This window comes from Amblyomma mixtum, chromosome 2, assembly GCF_055824585.1.
Source record: "Amblyomma mixtum isolate Tamu chromosome 2, ASM5582458v1, whole genome shotgun sequence".
NCBI lineage: Eukaryota > Metazoa > Arthropoda > Arachnida > Ixodida > Ixodidae > Amblyomma > Amblyomma mixtum.
The window spans coordinates 318,183,906-318,205,160 of record NC_143013.1 but is presented as its reverse complement, the minus strand read 5'-3'; the positions used below and the strand labels follow the sequence as shown (position 1 = coordinate 318,205,160).

General features: G+C 44.9%; 1 protein-coding gene across 3 annotated transcripts in view; it reads left to right on the top strand.

Annotated features, from left to right (window-relative positions):
* LOC149365123 (Na(+)/citrate cotransporter-like) overlaps window positions 1-21,255 on the top strand; it is a 52,791-nt gene that overhangs the window by 14,143 nt on the left and 17,393 nt on the right. The window contains exons 1-9 of one of the 3 annotated variants that reach the window (XM_089575202.1): window positions 1,743-1,972; window positions 3,675-3,793; window positions 9,259-9,408; window positions 10,489-10,604; window positions 14,560-14,705; window positions 15,501-15,594; window positions 17,226-17,354; window positions 17,476-17,595; window positions 18,463-18,543. In XM_089575202.1, coding sequence (XP_089431328.1) covers window positions 3,692-3,793; window positions 9,259-9,408; window positions 10,489-10,604; window positions 14,560-14,705; window positions 15,501-15,594; window positions 17,226-17,354; window positions 17,476-17,595; window positions 18,463-18,543 — 938 coding nt within the window. In that variant the 5' untranslated portion in view covers window positions 1,743-1,972; window positions 3,675-3,691. Of the gene's footprint in view, window positions 1-1,742; window positions 1,973-2,344; window positions 2,495-3,674; window positions 3,794-9,258; window positions 9,409-10,488; window positions 10,605-14,559; window positions 14,706-15,500; window positions 15,595-17,225; window positions 17,355-17,475; window positions 17,596-18,462; window positions 18,544-21,255 lie in introns of those variants that run through there. The other 2 variants (XM_089575203.1, XM_089575201.1) reach the window with 2 other exon arrangements.

The following is a 21,255-nucleotide window of genomic DNA, read 5'->3' as shown; positions in this document are numbered from 1 at the left end:
CTACATTATCATAGTCATCTGCCTACATTGGGTAAATTGGCCTTGACGATGAAAAAGTTGTAAACGCACATAGCTGGCTCCTTGGGTCAGTGGACACCTCAAGCGCGTTCAGGTAAGTTGCGGCGGTGTCTATCTGCAAAAAACTGTGCTTTCGCGCAATATTTCGGGCTTAGCAATGCTTAAAGCACCAGTTATTTTTTTTTCTTTCTTTCCTGATGCGGTAAGGTGGGTTTTCAGGCCCCTGGCGTGGACAACGACAACACCGGATTTTCCTCCTCATGAGCCATATTATACGTCCGTTCTTAATAATCAGGAGGGTCACAGAGGATTGCTCATGGCCTCTTTACTTTCTGGGGCGACCGTACATTACGGCTGGCACAATCTTCATAGTCAACTGGTTTCTTGAGCACTTGGGAAGTTGGGCGTGGGAAACTGTCTTCCAGGTATCATCAGGAATACCGTGTATTCACAAGGTCCCTTCCACTCGTACTTCTTCCAGTGGCCTGCCAGTTTCTCAAGTTCAGAATATCGCAGTGTTGACTCTTACGGGCGCATTTCATTTATTTACCCTAAGGGCCCTTTCGGGCATTACATAGGGGCAAGCATGCAATGCCTGGCGCACATTGTGCTCAAGAATCCGCTCCAAAAGGAAAGCATGCCGACCTTTTCACGCTTGCACGCGTTGTGGGCGTCGTGATTTTGCTAGAAGTGAGACAGAACGATTAGAAACACCTAGTAGGAAACGACTGACCCCTTACCGAGAAAGCCCCGCCGCGGTGGCACAGTGGTTACGGCACTCGGCTGCTGGCCCGAAAGACGCGGGTGCGAATCCGGCTGCGGCGGCTGAATTTCGATGGAGGCGAAATTCTAGAGGCCCGTGTGCTGTGCGATGTCAGTGCACGTTAAAGAACCCCAGGTGGTCGAAATTTCCGGAGTCCTTCACTACGGCGTCCCTCATAGCCTCAGTCACTTTGGGACGTTAAACCCCAATAAACCAAACCAAACCTTACCGAGAAAACAACAACAGTGATAGGCCGAACTGCCCAGCGAACTGCTACGTCAATATCGAATCAATCCGTTTGCGCCGATTAAGGTTTTCTAGGTACGCCTCTATTGCAAGAGACAAGACACACAAAACAGAGCTGTTCTCCCTGTAAGAAGAACAGGAATTCATTATGGTTCTGAATTTTTCCTTCGGCAATACCAAGTTTCCACTTAGTTCTTTTTCGATAAAATTTTATCACTAGGTGCCTGGAGCTATTCTCAACATGCAGAGCTACTGTTTGCAGTAATTTTTGCACTGGCTTTGCGAGCGCGATTAGAGTGCTCGAGAAGAAGCACTTTATTAATTTATTACAGCACCATGAACTTACGTAGCTGATATACCTGCAACACTTCGCCTGAGAATAAGTGTTGCACGCTTGTTTCAGGAAATCTTGGCGCCACGTGCGTCATCACCCTCTCGTCACCTTTTGTCAGTTGTAATCGTGCGGACGAAAATTCAGCGGCTACGCACTGTCTCGTCTGGGTCAGATAAGGGGGCAGAGGTTAAGGACACCACAATAAAAGATCGCTGCTGAAAAGAAAAGCCCGGAAGCCGCACAGAAGGAGGGTAAGAGAGAAAAGTCTTTCGGTCAGCCGTTATACACCGCCTTATCTCCAGCCTGCACTTTTGCCACGCGCTCAGCTCCGGCAGCCTTCTTGACGGACCCTTGTCTAGCCATGCCAAGTGTGTAGGTGCGCGTGGTTGTCTGTGCCTGAAGATGTGTGGGTAACTCTTGGACACCGATAACAGGTGTTCCCCTCACACCTCCCTCGCTTCGCGCCGCCTTCAGCTATCTCGCCCCTTTATCAAGAGAGCCACTGTCCACAATGCGTCACGGTGCTTCGAAACTCAGTCACGTGTGCAAACTTCGGAAAAAGGAGTCCCCCCACGGGAGGATGAAACAGTCACAGTGCTGCTGAGTGGAAGGTAAGCGGATTGAGTTTAGTAGGCAGCCGGTAGCAGCAATGGTTTGCGTCAACTTCTGCACCTAACAATGCGTAGAAGTGCTTTCCATTTAGTTGCGTTCCCCCAAAACTATCTCGAGTTGGTAGCGGAAGTGTTTCGAGAATTTAAGCGATACACATGGCGCGTACTGTAAAGGTCTGTCGCGTATTGACTTTTTACCTGTACTGTGACAGCTGTGCAAACGCTGTCGTCGTCTCCAGACACCCGCTTGTTAACGGAGGCCATTGAGATCAACGTCTTGGTTATGATTAAGCTTGGCTTTTAACATCACTGTTGCCTTAAAGAGAAAGAGCGATCAAGGGTGCAGGGTGGGGGATCATCGATAGGGCCAGCTATCTTGTAGTGCTTAAGTGTACTTTACCAAGCGGCCAACGCTCGACTCTACTGTGGAAGCGTAAGCCCTGAGGAAGACACTCTGGCGCCGTCTGCAAAAGGGCCCCAGCCAACAGCTGGCTGAAATTGTTTCAGGGCAAACTTAACTGCGTGAGTCAACAACAAGTCTGGAACCATCTTTTTAGATGTACAACGTTTGAGCTACAGAATGTCTAACGCGTTATGCATTGCGCGTGATCCGAATATGTTGCGACGTTAATATCAATGGTGAATTCCATGCATAGGTATCATCTCCTCGTATTTGCATAAAGCTAGTGCCCTTAGGGTAACGGCATTAACTCCAAGAGAAAGGAAAGCGTAGTAGAGAAGCCTTTGTCCTGCAGTGGATGGGGTTGTGCTGATCACAATTATAAGTAATTTACGTGCCTCAAGTCGTCTCTGTATTCTTGATTCGCACAGGTGATGATTTTTCACCCCTAACACAGTGCTAACACAATTTATTTTATACAATGGCTCTATTTGCGGAGGTACGCACCAGGTCTGTGCAGCATCTTTGCACATACTTTACATTTCAATATTCCAGAAAGCACCCGGCCCTGCCGTACACGCGATCTGTTAGGACTGCGTTTTTTCATGAGTACCTCAGCTGTCACACAAGAGAGTGATCGACAGTGATGAATTTAAGTGCGATCAAAAGGTATTTCTCTTCCCACCGAAAGGGCATATATATTTTTGTTTTTTTTATTTATCAATATTATAAGCCTTTTTCGCAATCTCGAACAGAAGGGGGCACAAAAAATACATGAGTCATTTTAGCGACAACTTTTCTTGACACAATATAGACACGAACAACGAAAATTAAAAAAACATCAGTATGCCAAGTGAGCGTACATAGATGGTTTGTAAGTGAAAGCGGAGAATATTCAGATTCACGATGACATGGCTGTTATCAGTAAGTGCAGCCACAACATAGAGACTCAGGCAAAGACTGTAAATACATTTCTGACTGTGACACAAACGCCAGAGTACAGTGGGCTCAGACAATGTGACTTGGCGAATCATTCCCCAGTTCTCCAGAATACAGGAGAAAGGAGCACTTGTGAGTGTTACACAGAGATAGAAGTGATCGAACACGTTTACTGTGATTCGTTCTACTGCAGTGGCGGTTGAATGGTTTTAAGTAGTTATTTGCGGTAATATTGATTTCGTCACGATAAAGCTCCTAATCAGAAATGTAAAAAAAGGAGACGGATAGCCACTGGGGATAGCGCGTCCCAAAATGTTTTGTCTACGACGGTGTCCTAATTTCCCGCCGCTTTATTCCTGGCAGCCAGGACAGCCCGCAGGATGCTGATGGCTATCGGTGCTCTCAAGGAGTCCTGGCGTCTCGTGTACACCATCTGTGTTCCCCTGCTGCTTCTTCCAGTGGCAATATGCATAGGAGGCAAGGTACGTTCTCCACAGGGATTCTGCTTCTCTTTGATTAGCTTATTTCATGCGAATTTGCCGACAGTGCTTGAGCACGCTACAAACGAGGTGACGTTCCGCGCATTCTGAACCGATGTATCATAAGTTTGACTCGAAAGAGGATGTCTGAAATAGAAACACTATGTCGAAAATGTAACAGAACGGAAGCAGGAACATCCGTGCTTACTTTGCGCAGCGTCCGCAACCGCTATATACCTCCTTGGTCATTTCAGTACGGTTCTTAGAATGTGTCCATCCATAACTAAGTTTTCCTGCCCACTGCCTTATGTGTCTGAGCAAAAATCACCTATATATAAAAACATTGTTTTCGAATATCTGTGCCTCAATACCAATCGCAACCTATAACCAGGCAAGAATCGCGTATCTGACATACTGCGAGGTTTTTCGAAAGTAAATTAGCAATTTTTTTCACAGATTACACCTTTGTCCAATGTTTAAGAGAACGCCTAATGGTAGAAGAAAATTTCTAATAAAATAGTAATTATTTGTTACTAATTAAGAATTCCTTATTTAATATATATATATATATATATATATATATATATATATATATATATATATATATATATATATATATATATATATATATATATATATATATATGGCACAGATAGTAAAGCTGAGACTTGCATGACAAAATTTATGCATTCGCAAATATTAGCAACAACGGTCAAACGCCAGGAGATTATCAATTCAAATCAATATATGACTATTTAAAACGCAGCAATCTTCTTGTTCATCGAAGATATTTCGTCAGTAACGTAAGCCTATTAGCGGCCTTCACAAAATAGATAAGCCTTGAGGCTCCTTAGCTTGAAAATTAAACTTTTTGGGAATTCACTGCAAGGACCGTTATTTTAGAGTTTACGTTGAGGAATATGTAGATGTGTATTGTTAGCCAAATTTGAATTAGATGCTTAGCCTGAGCAAACGCTCTAACGAAGTGGTTATTGCTGCTGCTTGCTGTCCTTCATAATTTCTCGGAGTTTTTTGCCCTCGAAAGGAAGAGTTCAGAATGCTGAAGAGCTGTGAAATTTCACTGTTCATGCTCGCCTACTACGTTTACTTGCACACCCACTTGGGCGCGCCGTGCGCAGCTCATGCAAAATACTGGTTGCTGAGAACAGTGTGCTCAGATTAAGCCCGCATAGAACCTGAAGACAGAGTCCTGCACACGCTTGCTTCACAAGGTGACACAAATGCTTATTCTTAATATTTGCTCAGTAGGACATATACAACAGGCGGCGACTAATCATCCACGTAAATCTTGAGCAAAATAAAAGTTATATTGCTGTTCTGGACGCGCGGCTTTTTGTTTAGCTCGAAAAATTTTAAAGTGCACCCAAACCAATCTTCAAGTTTGAGTGTTATGGAACAAGGTAGTCAGGTTTGTTATTAATTAATATGGCGATATTTCTGTTACCGACCTGATGAAATTTATTTGGTTACCCCGGTGTCTACTCGCAGTCATATTTGCAGCTTAAAGTTTTCCTTCCAGCTTGTAAATGGAAATATAACATTAATAATTCCCATATTGTTGCTTACACATTCGATTTTAATGCGAGCAGAAGGCAAGCTTTCGAAAAACAGCTTTGAATGCACGAAATAACTTTTGTAAGTGCTCTTCCTTCCAGGGGACGATTGTAGACCGCAACTACCTTAATGCCTGGTCTGTTACACTTAATTCTTCATTTGGGTTTGAATAACGCCTACACATGCTTTTAACGTGATGATTTTGCCTGTGAATTCTATGCGTGCTTGCTTCTAGTCCTGATCTTGCACTGTATCTTAGTATCAATAAGTAAATAAATAAATAAATACATAAATAAAAAAATAAAACGACAGCTCCTAGAAGACTATTGCTAATGCGGGGACTGTGAGGCCAAGGACGGTGCAACATAACAGCCATATTTCAATTACATTCCTGCTTTATTCTCGTGCTTTATTCTAGCTGGTGAGGGCCAAACAAAATCGCAGAAAAAAAACAGCAAGGTTCAACGGGTCCAAGCGTTCCACCCAGGCCCGTCTCTGTAGCACACGCCTCAATCATGACTTTGGTCTTGAAGTACTTTGGTTTGGCCTAGTTGGTTCGTAGCCATTTTTGAAACAGAAAAGCACAAATGGGACAAGAGGACAGGTGTCTCACGTTCCTTCTTGTGCTCGTCCCATTTGCGCCTTTCTGTTTTAAACATGACCTTGTGTTCGGCAGAAACTGTCGCAGTGCCACTGCCTTGGTCAGCCCCGTGCGGGCAGTAGGCCGCGTTGCGTCTCCCTTTTATGCCGCAGTTGCGCCGGCCGCCTGTTTACAGCGTGCGATAAAGCATTCGTCCGACGAACGTTCGCTTGAAACAGGCGCTCAATTCGTGCCACGAGGCTTGCGGGCAAACAACACGCATTCGATAAACGCTGTTGGGGTCTTTTTACGACCACAGCTGTGTGTGGCATCATTTCTTTTCTCGGGAAGTGTCCAATTGAGAACGCTGCAATGCGGCTTTCTCCAGCCTTAATTGCCATAAGTTCGCTGTAGTCAGGTTGTCTGACCTGCCCGACCCTTAGTTATACAAGTAAAAATGTGATGGAAAGTCATGCGCAGTGTGTAGGGAGCGTATGCGTTTTCTTGCGAAATAGGTAAAACGATTCTGCTAACGTTGCCTGGAAAAGTAGCTCATCAACCTGCCTGCAACGCTTCACGAAAAATTCAATGAGGATGATGCTAGCAGCCTTAACTGTCCGATAGCGTTGGGTTGAGTGTGCATATAAAGTAGAGGTCTGCGGTTGTCGCTTCACTGTGTGTGATTACTCGCTCACGATACGCCTATGCCTTACGTCACCTCGTCAGAAAAAATGGAGAATGTAAGACTCGGCGTGACACCGCAGTTCGCGAGTGCTGACGCCCGCATTGTTAACAAGAACAAGCTGCCGAGCGCGCAAAAAAAGCCGTGAAAGCCGAAACGCGGACAAACGAGGCATGGAGGCCAGCAGGAGTAAATTTGCTTTTAAGCGAACGCGGCAAATTTGCAGCGTAGAGGCATCGCAGGCCCAGGTAGCTTGACGTTTCTCTGACGTTTACAAAATGCGCCGGAACCGCACTCCGTATGCCTTGTACGGTATCCACCTCTACATTTATTCTTCTCGCCTATTCGACCTACACGTACCCTTCATCTCAGTGAGGTTCAGGTTTGCACTGCCTGAGACGTCTTCTCTTCCTCCAAATCGCTTTATTCCTGAGCAGGGCGTCCAGGGGGAATTTATAATGCGGTTTAAAAACTTGGGACCACCTTAAGGCATCATTTTTAATGTGATAGCATTACAGCGCCATCACGCCAAAACGGCGCCCATGCCTGGCATCACAATTAGCTGATTGGTCGACAGAGATCACGTGATCTTGTTATGTCATCAGAACCTGCCCTGATGAGCCACACTGACTGGTAGAGAGTGGTCACGTGATCTTGCGACGTCTCCATAACTTGCCCACCCGGTTGTCGAAAACCTAGCTTCTAAACGGAACCTTGATAGAGATTTGATGCAACGGTAGCTTGGTTTGGACTAGTTGGTAAAAGTTCTTTGAAAACATAGCGCAAAAAGAACACGGACGGCACAGAACTGGACGGTACAGGCGCTAAACAGAACATTATTTTCGAAAAGCCACCACGTCGAATATATAGGAGCCGATCACCATTATCAATCGATGAGCATGCACAAAGAAGAGCACAATCAAAGGAACAGCGTGTGGAAAATAAGCAAATATGAAGCAGGGTGCCGGGGGGACAAACGAATAGAAAAGGAGGCACCGCGTACTGAAACCTCGTTACTGCAAAGGTGAGCTTTTTTAAAGGTTGTCGTCAAAGTTTAGAGCCCAACAAACAATGCGGAAAAAAGGAAGAGACAAAAAATGTAGATCGAGTAAAAAGATGATAGGAGTGTACAAAGCTCCCCGCTACGACAAACATGTGGTGAATAAAGGCGGAATGACAATGGGGAAATTACATTTATGAGCATGGCAAGGGAAGTAAAAGCTAACAGAAATTAGGCTAAAACAAACAAGAGCTGTGAAAATAAAGAGTAGTGTAGTAGTAAAATAACTGTGTAGGAAAATAAAGAAATAAAAATGATTAAAAATTAAAAAGTTCCCAAAAAATGAAAATAAGAGAGAGAGAGAAAACGCAAAAAACAATAAGCATAAAAACAAGTACAGGGCTCCAGGCTAAAACAACGAAGTGGGGTGTAAAAGGTGAAATGACCATTGTCGAGTGGGATATGCAGTTATGAGAAATGGGAATAACTAATAAATGGGATAGAGAATCGAAATCGCAAAGCCGAAAGAAAAATTAGGAGAGAACACTTAAGCTCCGCCTTAAGGGTATATGATGCGATAGCTTTGATTGGTTAGCGCCCATATATGTGGAACTGGTAATTCTTGACTATGCATTCATAGATCCTTGGTAGTCCTCATACCACTCCTGGCGCCGCGGTTTAGCGGTTACGCGATAGCCCAGCGATGGCAGGTGTTGCCATCGCTGGCCAACACCTTGTGGCATCACAAGGTCACGTGACCTAAGGTGCCCACCTAGGTGCCTTCTCCGGGGTTTTTTCACTCATAACGGCGATGACCATGCCGCACTTGTGCGCGACGGGAGCCTTAACGCGAGCATGTTGCGCAGGGACCGTGGAACAGGGCGCGGCTGCCAACTAGGTGTACCATTACTAGTAGTTAAAATGCTCTATCTAAAGAAAAATATTACATTTGGTGCATGATGGCCATAGTTGCCTATGTGCCATAAAGCACAACACAACCCTGAAGAAAAAGACCGTTGTTTATTTCTACCAGGAAGTAAGCCTGAGTTTTACAGTTACTGTTTCCGATGTGCCTCATGGCGTAATGGCAACATACTGGCTGCGCTATGTGAGGAGGACGACTGTTGGTATTCTTTATTAATGAAGAGAAATCGTAAGGAAAGTCAAGGTGCCCGGTTTCATGTGGACGACATTGCAATAATTAACGTTTCACGTAGAAAGACACATGCAACTTTGTTACTAGGAATGTAGGGTTTCGGGATGGCATGATACTTAATGCTGGATACAGGCTCTAGTTAATAGACAAGATCATCGGCGTGCAGCGCTTGCCACCAACAAACTCATTTGGTGAAATGCACGACTTACAGCTGGTCGGTTGTAGTTGGCAACACTGCAGATACAGAGATGGTGACAACGCAGGACCGTGCCTGCGAGGTTTTGCCTCACGTAGAGAGATAAAGACTCAGAGCCTGAATGTGAACCGGGAGGGGGGTGGGAGGGACGGCCGGAAGAACCTGCATCTGGCCTAGTACTCTACCACATTCGGTAGAGGAATGGGGAATGAAAGGAGAGCGTGAAAACGGAAGGAGGTGACGTCATGACACACTGAGCCGCGCACGCATCACACGCAGGCCGGATGGTGCGCCTACTGCCTGCTCTGGATGGGCTGCTACTGGACGGCAGAGGTGGTGCCATTGGCCGCCACTTCTCTCATGCCAGTTTTCCTGTTCCCCTTCTTCGGCATCGTGCCATCTGCTAAAGTGGCCACATTTTACATGAACGTGAGTAAGCTGTCGACTGCCATTTGACTCAGTTTGTCAACTGCGCAGCGCACTAGTGATGAAGCACTCATGCTCATGTTTGCCAAGGTTGCAGCACGGGCGAGTTGCTGCTACATTAGTAGAAATTCATAGCCCCGCAGAAGGCAAGGACAAGAGGAAGGCATGATGCACTGGAGCGCTCGTGTGTTTCATGCCTTTCTCCTGTCCATGTTTTTGGTAAAGCTATAAATAATCGCAGCCCTTCTTTGTTTAAGTGTGCTTAGCAGACTGATTTAGACTTATAACATGTGATAGTTTGTGGGCTTATTCCAAGCTGAGTCGAGACTGACGCTGCTGGATTAGTAGTGCGGACGACAAAAACATGATGTGCACCTTAAGAAAACCGACCTTGTAGCCCATTTTACTATGTGTAAGTTATACTGATAATCGGCAAGCAGGAGCGTTTGTCTATGTGCCTAAAATTAAATATGGCAGGGAACAGGCGAGCAGCGTGTCTCTTCGTTGCCGTCGCCGTCATGCTGGAGTTTTGACTTTTAGAGGGCGTTCGAGTGCATGTTGTGCGCGTACAATCGCTTTTAAAACCAGTGTTCTTCGCAGCACAGGCAGTGTTCTTCGCAAGGACGACGAGGCTTGCCGGCAACCCTCATTTTAGGGCGTGGAAGAACCTGTACCATCATAGGCCTTAAAACTTAAGAATATATTTCGCACCTTTCGCAGAGCACGACGTGCAAACGGCGGTACTTTACGCATAATTCTTTGGACCCCATTTTATTGCGCGTAACTTACAGCGTAGTCTGTCGTGTGATACATATTGAAGCATTAACTGACGTAAAGCGCTATGAGGAACAACCGGTACTGATCAAACACTTACAGCCACTTCATGTAAATGTTGTGTGTCAACCGATGAAAAAGGAGGTCCCGCAATTTGCAGAACAGGCCAGCAAGTATGCATGCGAACAATTCCAGAGCGCCTGGCCAGGCGTCCCGCATGTTAGGTACAATAACCAATGTAACTTGCATTCATCAGCAGTGCATAAATAAACAGACTTGCGCTGTTTTCTTCACTCTCTTGTCTTGCAGGACATCGGCATCCTGGTGTTCTGCTCTCTAGTCATGGCTGGCGCCGTCGAAACGAGCAATTTGCACAAGAGGATAGCGCTACGCTCCTTACTCGCCATAGGTACAAGCAACCTCAGGTGCGCCAATTAGAGCATAAGGCAGCTCATGATTATTTCAATCAAATTTTACTGGTGACCATACTGCAACGGTCAATGTGAAATTAGTTTCTATTTTACTTTTCCGAAAAAAGTACGAGAAAACATCAGCTTTCCTCAATGGTCGTACTCATCAGAGCGAACATCCACTACTTTGTTCTGTAATTCCCCGTGGCGTCTCTATAATCTCAGTTGTTTACTGCCTAACGATAGCATCAGTGGCAAAGCAACCTAAAAAGATTTAGCCATGTTGCTGGAAACTTGACTCTTAAAGGTGCACTGAAGAGGAATCTGAACTCTTATTTTTTACCGCGGGAAATTGATCTACACGTTCCGAGTGTTCTTAGAAACTTCGAATTATTTCTCTGTGCGGCCGATTTCCTAATTTAAATATGACTGAAAGTCCCGGCCCCGCCTTTTTTTTTTAATTCCCCGCAGACGGTGGGAGGAATGCACCAACCTTTCAACCAGCCCCGTGGCGGCTTGCCGCTCTGCCATCGGCGGAGTAATACGTAGTGATCGGCGAAAGCAAAGAGTGCACGGGTATCTTTATTTCCCCGGGCCTAATTTGCAGCAACATTGTCTCTGACTAGATCTATTTATTCACGGAAACTTAAAAAGCAAAATAAAAGCGAAAGCAAAGCCGCCACGCGACTGCCTGAAAGGCAGTCCACACGTTGGTTCACTCCTCCCACCGTCTGCGGGAAATTAAAAATAAAGGGGGGGGGGGGGGGGAGCCGGACGTTAATATGATCTAAAAAAGGAAATTCGGCCGCACAGGGCAATAATTCGCAGTTTCTAAGAATGCTCGGAACGTGCAGATCGAGTTCCCGTGGCAAAAAGACGAGCTAAGATTCCTGTTCAGTGCACCTTTAACGTGCATCGAATTAGTATTACGTGACCATGACTTTCTTTTTTTGTGGGGGGAGGAGGGGAATTCAAGCACTCGCTGACCAGATTCACAAAGATCCACACGAAAAATGTAGAAATAAACAATAAGGAAATTTCGTTCATAGTGAAGTTAAATCCGCTAACTACAACAATATAGAGGTAATACTAACAATTCCCATAGCTATGTTACGAAGTTAAATTATATCAGCTGAGCGGGGGTGCAGGAGTGGAGAACCTCCGTTATGTATGTGGCATGTGCAAGTTTGTCAGTATACAAACTGTTTGAGTAGTGCTTTCATTTTTTTTTTTTCACATTCATCATCATCGGACTGACTGTGCCCACTGCAGGGAAAAGGCCACTCATAAGCTTCTCCAAATAGCTTTGTCCTTTGCCAGCTGCGGCTACCATATCCCCGCAAACTACTTAATCTTATCCGCCCATCTAACTTTCTGCCGGCCGCTGCTACGCTTTCATTTCCGGTGGAATTCAGTGTTACCCTTAAGGACCAGCAGATTAAGCCCATTTCTTCCACTTGATTTCGACTAGGATGTCATTAACCTTCGTTTGTTCCCTCACCCACTCCGCCCGCTTCCATCCAGGCTTTTAACGTTAAACGTATGATTTTTCTTTCTTTAGCTCGCTGCGTTGTCCTTAACTTAAGCTGAACCCTTTTCGTTAGCCTATTCGTTTCTGCCCCATAGGTGAGTACCGGTAAGTTGCAGCTGTTGTATACTTTTCTCTTGAGGGATATTGGTAAACTACCATTCATTAACTGAGAGAAGTTGCCATATGCGCTACACCCCATTCTAATTCTTCTAGTTAATTTCCCTCTCATGACGCGGATCAGCGGTCACTACCTGCCCTCAGTAGGCGTATTCCCTTACCAGTTCCGGCACCTGAGGGGCTGATTATATTATGGGCATTTCTCTATCACCTGATTGATAGTGTGATAATAGCTCTATTTTCGTGTATCGTTTACGAAAGCTTGCCTGATCATTTGGTTGATTGAAGTCTAAGGTTGTCCTGACTCGATTAGCGATTACCTTAATAAATACCTTGTAGGCAGCGGACAGTGAGCTCATCGTTCTGTAATTTTTCAAGACCTTGACGTCTCCTTTCTCTCTCTCTCTTTATCTGGATAGTGTGATTAAGTATCCTTCATTTTACAAGCAATTATACCTTTCAGGCTCAAAACAATTTCCCGGTCTCTGCTGAACGACTGCGACGAAGGCTTCAAGATTGCCTTGAATGAACTAGTGAAAAATGGTTTAATTACCTCACCAGTGGGCCAGTAGTTTGAGAAATTATCTCGCATGGGGTAGGTGCGGGGTTCGATTCCGAAAGCCGCCAACTACCCACCGGTGCTCCAGTTGGTACAAACGTTCACCTGGCCTGATGCCCGGCTTATGTGGAGTGAAATGCTTAGAAATTGGGTATTTGATCCAACTTTGTGTAGAGCGAAGTATCTTGTGCCATGACACTTTTTGGCTATGCTGCCACGGTGACATTGGAGTTCATCATCATCAGCATGAATTAAAGTTATTATCACCTGACATTTAATACCTTGAAAGCAGAAACAGGTTGAACAGCCGCTGAAAATTTGTAATACTTTTTCAGGTTTGTTCAATCAGAAGTTTTTGCGTAAAATAATAAAATGAGAGAACGAAAAAGGCGCTGGTGAAATGCGGCGTTTCACGGGCATTGGAATTCAACTTCCTTCACTAGAATACGTGCAAAAAATTGTTGGATAGCTCTGCACCTGTAACGCTTCTAAACTTTCACGCACCAGTTGCTCAACAAGCCATGCGCATCGTAACCTATACCCCTCGAATGTCACCCTCGCGCATTCTGTTCATAGATTTAAACGTTCTACCTAGCTCGGCCCTTTATTTTTAGAACATTGGTATCCTATTCTTTAAGATTCTTTATCATCAGCTCCGGATAAGCATATTTTCTCCCGGCACGATCATAAGCAACATCGTCCCATGTTTTGCTCGGCGTAGTAACTTTTTACTACCTAATGTCGGAACTAACTACGGGAAACGATGCCTTCATTTTTCATCCATATAATTTGGAACTCTTTGAACTTAGACATCAAGCAAACTAATACGCGTTTTTTGTTATTAATCCTAAGCATCGCGCCATCTGTGAGTGTTTTATTGTACATTCTCCTGCATTATATTGTTTGTATTTAAATATCTCAGTAACTCATATTACACTATGTACCTATATTTATTCTCTGCGTCGCTAATTATTGTGCTCTGTATTTTGTTTTGTTTTCGTATTTCGTTGCTTATTGAAATTTATTTTCATGGAAGTTCCCACCTGCGGTCCTGTACCATGGGACCTCTCGCTGTATAAGCTTGTAACTTTGTTTGAATTCCTTAATAAACTTTCAACTTCAACTTCAACACGTGGGAGCAAACCATGTCACTTTTGAAGCTGCTGTGCAGCACAGCACTAAATTCTTGATGCTCTAGGGATGCATGGACTGTCCCGCAGTCTGCAACTGTACGGCATGACGCTCTCAATTGGAATCATGGGCGTGTTAGTGCCACGACCAGCGTGACGTCTTTCTGCAGGGCCTGCATCATGGGAGTACCGACGAAGGCTTTAATATTGTTGAATTTGTTTTGGTGTGCGTCGAAGGCGTAAAGGTAGAGCACCCGCCTTGCGTGCAAAATGACCGGGGTTCGAATCCCGGTACCACACAATTCTTTACCGGGTGTAAAAAAAGAATCCGCGTGTTGATGGAATTGCATATTCAGGCCTGGAGTGCGGCCTGATCTCGGTGACCAGAACCGACAATGCATTTCGTCACCAGAACAAGATTTGGCCACCCTTGTGTAGTACTTGGCCGCAACCTTCTATGAACAAAGCAATTAACCCTCGGCCGACAGGGTTAATTGGAGACATGGGAAAGGCCTTTGCCCTGCAGTGGGCGTAGTCAGGATGATGATGATGATGTTTACTTTTGAAGAGCGATTACAATGAAAGACCCTTTTATTCATACTGTATAATTGGATACATTGTGCTTTACTACAGGCTGCTGCTAGGCTTCATGCTAGTCACAATGGCCCTGTCCATGTGGATTCCCAACACTGCCTCCGCATCTATCATGGCACCAATCGTTATGGCCGTTGTTGATCAGATGCACAGCTCGACAAAGTCTCATCCCAAAGACGTAGAAAGTAAGTTACACATATTTTTCACATTTACGAATCTTGTGGTGTGTAGAGCATAAACAACTCTGCTCCTATCTTTAACTGATGTGGAAACTACTCAAAATGCTAGATTCGTAGACAAGTTCGTTATGCATCAATTCAAAAGATTCGGCGTTGTGACGCGGAGTAAGACAGCGCTGGGATAGTATGTCGAGACCACAATTGTACTGCAATAACCACATGTGCACATAGTTTATATAGGATTAAAGTTCGAATGTGCTAAACTACTTACTGGTGTAATTTGGCACGTTAAGGCGAACGACATCTCTGGCATCATTTCCTAAAATGCGACGGCCACTAATTACTGCAATAAAATATTAAAATGCTTCTTAGGACAGTGCTCTGAGAACTCACAGAAACATTTAAAAGCATTGCTTCTTAGTTTTTTGAGACTTCAATTGATGAAGTGGCTCGTGCATGACAACACTGGTCTCAGAAGCCCTTGTGCTTATAAAATCGTTCACGCCTAAAAAGACGTAAACAGAAAAAGTCAATTAGCGTACCCGCGCTGCTACAGCCTTCTTTCGCATAAAACTGGTAAACTATATCCCATTTATGGCACTGTTGATTTTTTCTTATCCTTTCTTCTGGGTCTGCGTTTTGCGCACAAACGATCAATAGCTACGTGAACCACAGAAAGCGTTGAGCGCTATGTTGTAATGATAGTTTTAGTCAAGGAGTTACTACGTTTTAGTTATGCTTTCAATCAAAGGTAACGTCGTGGAGAAATGTGTACAATAATCGGTTCATCACAAATTCCAGGTTCCGACCTTGAGTCCCTCACCACACACCAAGAAGCGTTCTCAAAGGAAGGTACGAAGGCATCTAACAAGGAGAAGCTGTCCTCTGACTCTGAGTAAGCACAACTGGACGTGATTCGCATTAGGCACTGTGATTAATATCGTTCCACACTCATGTATCTCTGTTAACATTACTGGCTCTGGTTAACAGCAATTCGACGTCATCAACAAACTTAAAAAAAAAAAAACATTTTTATGAATTTGCTGCCCAAGCGGCTTAGTGTCTAGGACCTCCAGCTGCTGCCGGTGGACCCAAAACCAGTCCTATTATAGGCTAGGCGCGTCGTTCCATTTAGGATAGGTAGCAAGACAAGAGCGCAATAATGGTAGCGGACAAGAAAGGCAATCGTCACTTGCGAAAAGCACTCATGAAAGAGGTGTATTGTTAGTCTGGCGCAAGCGCTTTTCTACGAGTTTATAGTTCGACGTAAGCACTGAAGCTGCCAGAAAACGAAAGCAGACGGTAGGAACGTTTTGTTAGAGTTGGCTGGTAGAAAGGCGGATAACTTTCAACAATTATACGGTGTACGGCGGGAAAACAACCTTTGTCCGTGGGGCCGGTTTTTTGTGTCTGAGCCTTCCTTCCCTCTCGGCATTGCTAGCGGGGCGTACGTCGTCTGCCCAGTCGGCTGTACGTTGTTGCTCTGCCTCTATTCTTAGAGCGCTTTTGATGATGCGATTGCGGAAGTGTTCTCCTTCATAGTTGCGTGTGGCAAGTGACATATGTGTGCATTTTATGTTCTGTGTCGCCCAACGGATCCGACGCAAATGAAGCGACGAGCGATGGGTAAAGGTCGGAGGAAGCATGTGAAACGGCAGGCAAACGTATTTTAGGCACTCTTTACTCATGGATACTAGTGTTTTCGGCTCTTGGTTCTTTTTCTCGCCCAATTTCGCCGTTTAAAGCATGTACGTCCTAAACAGCTGCACGCACATCTCTTCGTAAAATATTTTCCCAGTGCTACTGCATGTACGCCTGAAGCGGTTGCATCTACCAGTTCCGTGTGGGTGCAATCTTTCCCCAGTTTTTGCGTCCTGAAGAATTACCGAACCTCGACACAAGTTATGAGATTGAAAAGCACAGGGCTTCAGTGGTATGAAGCAATTACTTCGATTATTGACGTGAAATTGTACTCGAAGAGTAAGTTTTATTAAAACGGTACAGTAGCGCGCGCCACGGTGATAGAGAAGAGGAGCCGTGGTATCTGTCTCGCTCTTGTTTCCTCTGCGGCAGCGGCCAGCTGCAGCTACTAACCTGACTTAATAGAATGACCTTAATGACTGATTCCGGCTTACCAGCTGCATTATGCAGCACCGTGTATTACTTGTCGCTGTGCTGTTTTTTTTTTTTCAAAGAAGACGCCGCGATAAGCAATGCAGAAAGTTGGGCGAGTTGGCAATACATGTTGAACTTAGCAAAGCGCAATTAAAAGACAGGGACAAGAAGAAGAAGCAGACAGGACAGACGCTTGACATCAACTAGTTCTTTACTCGGGAAAAAACATATATACAGATACATAGAGGGCGGAAACAAATTATAAACCAAGCAATGAATCGCCTTTATCACAAGTGTGTTTAGTGTGAACAGGCATCAAGGTAAGCAATTTCCTTGCGTGATAAGGTCAGGGAAGGAGTCGAAGGTTCTGTCGGACGCACTTAACAGTGAGTGCAAATTTTCCTCTTTTAGGGCAGAATCTCGACAAAAGGTACTCCGCACGACGATGCTGCTCTCTGTGGCTTACGCTGCTAACATTGGAGGCACTGGATCTCTTATCGGTACTGGGCCCAACCTCGTGCTCAAGGGGATTATGGATGAGTGAGTAAAGTCTTTTTCATAGTGCGCCTCGCATACAAAACTCCGCAGGAGCTGGAGTTGGCCGTGAACCGCAAATTATAAACAGCAGACTAAGATTCTACTTTCTTTTCTTGCCAAACAGCATGTTCCCTGGCTCTTCGGAGCTTACCTTCGCCACTTGGATGCTCTACAACGTGCCGACCATGCTGCTCTGTGTCCTGATCGGTTGGGTCTACCTTCAGTTTACTGCAAGAAAAGCAATGTAAGATAGTCCCATCATTCATTGGGGCAGCGTTCGTCTTTCGGGACGTGTTAGAGCGTACGCGAGAATATCAAGAAATTATGCAGGCTTAAGGCTAAGATTTTTGCTGCTTACTGGCAGAATCAGCCGTTTATTACATTGGTGGAAATTGCTCCATCGTAATGACATGTTCGATAACTGAGATGTGGAGACAGCGACAAACTGTGGCATAGAAGTGACGCCTTAAAGCACCACTTCTATACTGCTCCTGTAAATATATAAAATTTTCTTGGTGAAGAGGGGACGCTTAGTGCGAATCGCAAACTCTCCTGGTACAGTTCGGTGCCCTGAAGATATCCGGGAAGAGGTTAGGGTGAGCCTTCTTTGAAGATTTACGCGGGTCATTATTTAGGAGGCTTTACGATGAAGCAAAGTGCACCAGCATTCATAATGGTTCAACGTTTTGCTGATACTAGGGTTTCGCGCTAATATTTGTACTCAAATTTTTGCTTGTAAATCTGCAAGGAAGTCAAAATTAGTATATGCATATTGCAACTTTTAGAAAAAAAAAACATTATTAATCTTTCTGGGTCTCCTTCGATTATTACTCGATCAAGTTCATATTCGCTTTCCATTCAAAAGTCTAAGAAAGTTTGTTAATTTAAACCATGATTACTGCCTTCGGTATCTGCATGAAGTTATTACCCTCTTTTCAAGTAAGTGGGGACGGGTTGACGACTGGCTGACATGATTAGGTGCTGTTCAGTGAAAAAAAAAAATCGTGTACGACAATATCGACGTTGAAAATGCCCATGATTTCATTCTTGCTTATGCCTGAAGCAAATACTTTTTAGGGTATAGCACGATGTCATGTACTATGTCGTGCAGGAGAGGTCCGTCTGGCGAAGCGTCAGCAGAAAAAGTCCGGGCAGAGATGCTGAGAAGATACCATGACCTGGGCCCCATGAGGCAAGTATAGAAATTGTGGTCGTGGTTGCTATCATCTGTATTACCAGCATATGTCAGAAAGTAATCTGTCAAGAGAATTTACAGACCTTCCTTAGGACATAACACCTTTTTATTCCACCACTTAATTGAAAAATATACCTCCTAAGAGATTAACCTTATCGAGCACTCCACGTGCAATGTGTACACCATTTGAAAAGAAACAGCGCAGTAGACGGGACCAAGAAGAGAGAACACACAGACACAGGCGCTGACTGTCAACTGAAAGAAGTTTATTGCAGCATCGGCAATATGTAGAAGCCCATATTTCCCCCACATCATAAAAAAAAAACATGAAAAAATTAAAACTAGAAGCCACAAGGGCGGCAAGAAGCCACAAGGGCGCAGAAGCACCAGGGAATAGAAATAACTATTGTAATCCCGTACGTGCACGGCGTGAGTCATCCGCTGAAAAAAGCCTTTGGGCGGTCCGATGTCAAGTTGATTTTCTCCGCGCCAAACAAACTGGAAAAATTGCGCAAGCTGGTCAACCGAGTAGATGCGTTGCCAAAAAAGTGCGGGAAAAAACATGAAAAAGCTTTCGTTGAATGCACTAAGGAAGTCGTCTACGATATCCCATTATCATGTGCGTCATCATACATTGGACAAACTGGGCGCTGCTTGAATGACAGGCTCAGAGAGCATAATAGAGACATTAAAGACGGCACAAGAAAGAGCTTGCCTGAACACGTGACCACGTGCCAGTGCACTGCCACTTTGGATCGGACAAAGGTTCTCAAACGCTACAAGAACCAGCTTGAACGTGAAATATTTGAAGCGTATGTCATTCAAAAACGAGGAGAAAAATGCGTCAGCACTCCTTCCATTAACTTGAAAAGAAAAGAAATCAGATTTCTCGATGGCTGATTGCGATGAAACTTGTAACCTAGTTTTAATGTTTTCATGTTATTTATCATGGGGGGGGGGGGGGGGGGGGGAGAGAGATATGGGCTTCTACATATTGCCGATGCTGCAATAAACTTCTTTCACTTGACAGTCAGCGCCTGTGTCTGTGTGTTCTCTCTTCTTGGTCCCGTCTACTGCGCTGTTTCTATTCAATTGATGTACCAACTAGCCCGGCTTATTCCTCTCATGAATGTGTACACGCTATATTTATGAATATCCTCCGGTTTGCCAAGAGAGAAATAGTTTGTTTTACGGTTTATGGGGGTTTAACGTCCCAAAGCGACTCAGGCTATGAGAGACGCCGTAGTGGAGGGCTCCGGAAATTTCGACAACCTGTGGTTCTTTAACGTGCATTGAGATCGCACAGTACACGGGGCTTTAGAATTTCGCCTCCATCGAAATTCGACCGCCGCGGCCGGGATCGAAAATGCGTCTTTCGGGTCAGTAGCCGAGCGCCATAACCACTGAGCCAACACGGTGGCTAGAAAGAAATAGTGGACCAGTTGATAATTCATTATGAAACTGTGTGAATGGTCGAAAACACAGTGCATAGGAGAAAGAGGCACCGGATTAGGACATATACATGCTTGAATATATAGTTAAAAAACAGAAAAGCACGTGCGACACAAGAATGGAAAAAAATTCGCCCGGAGTTCTACTTCTAAACTTTATCAATCCATCGAAGTTCAGACGACATGCACGCCATCCTATGTCTGAGAAGAGGAAAAAAAAAAGCTATTCGTTATCGGTTGGGGGCTCTTATTATTATGCTGAGCGCACGCTTGCGAGCGGACAAGACAGGGCTGCATTTCTTGCTGTGCAAAGATGGATATTGAGAGAGTGGTCTTGCGAAGACGATCGGCTGCCTTTCGGTCGACCACCTGAATATCGCCCGTCTGCTGTGTGCATAGCGCAATGCGCAGGCAGAGATAAAGCCTCTCTGATACGTCGGCCGGTTTGACAGTGACTTCTCGCAGGCAAAAGCCGTTTGTTGAGCATGCATGCCGCTGCCTTTCGGTCAAGAGCATTAAGATATGAACGAGCAAAGTCAAGGAGCAGAATGAAAGAATGAACTGCACGAGGAAAATGAAAGAGGGTGATAAAAAATTCAAGAGAGAGTTGACAGTGAAGCAGAGGAATGCGCAAGAAGCGTGCGGCGCTGACAAACGTTGTCGCTCAAGTGCGCCGCTCTCGAAAAGCGCTTGGCAATCCTTCGCAGCTGACGATCTTTAAGACCGCCATCAGTTTGTATCAACGGATGAGTTATAGCTTGCAAGGTAGTCAACTGCTCGGCACAGCGTTTGTCTTTCAGCACTAAACATTGCGCGCGCACACATGATATCTCGTGGATTAGATCTCCACAGTGGCGTTGTAATCAACGAGAAGCAGTCCAAGAGCCAAGGAGCACAAATGCTCTGTTTTTGAGCTTAAAAGCTCCGTTTTCGGTGAGAGTGGTCTCTTCGTCTTCAGAATACGGTAGTAGTGTATCGATGCAGGACATGTCCCTTTAAGCTGTGTTTCTGGCTTGATACCCTTAATCTCCTCATGAGGTTATTCGAGAAACAAAAAAATTCTTCTTTCTCTTAGAAGCTACCCTTCTTCAGCAGCTACCCTTCAACTACCCCATGCGCCACCTCGTGGCGCATGGCACTGAAGATTTAGAAATTCCGCATTGACGGCATCCGATACGTAAGAAGGAAAGAGAAAGACCGAGTGCCTGGAGAAAGGAACCTGATAGGCCGCCATGTTTAGAGGCACTGGCTGTGCTCT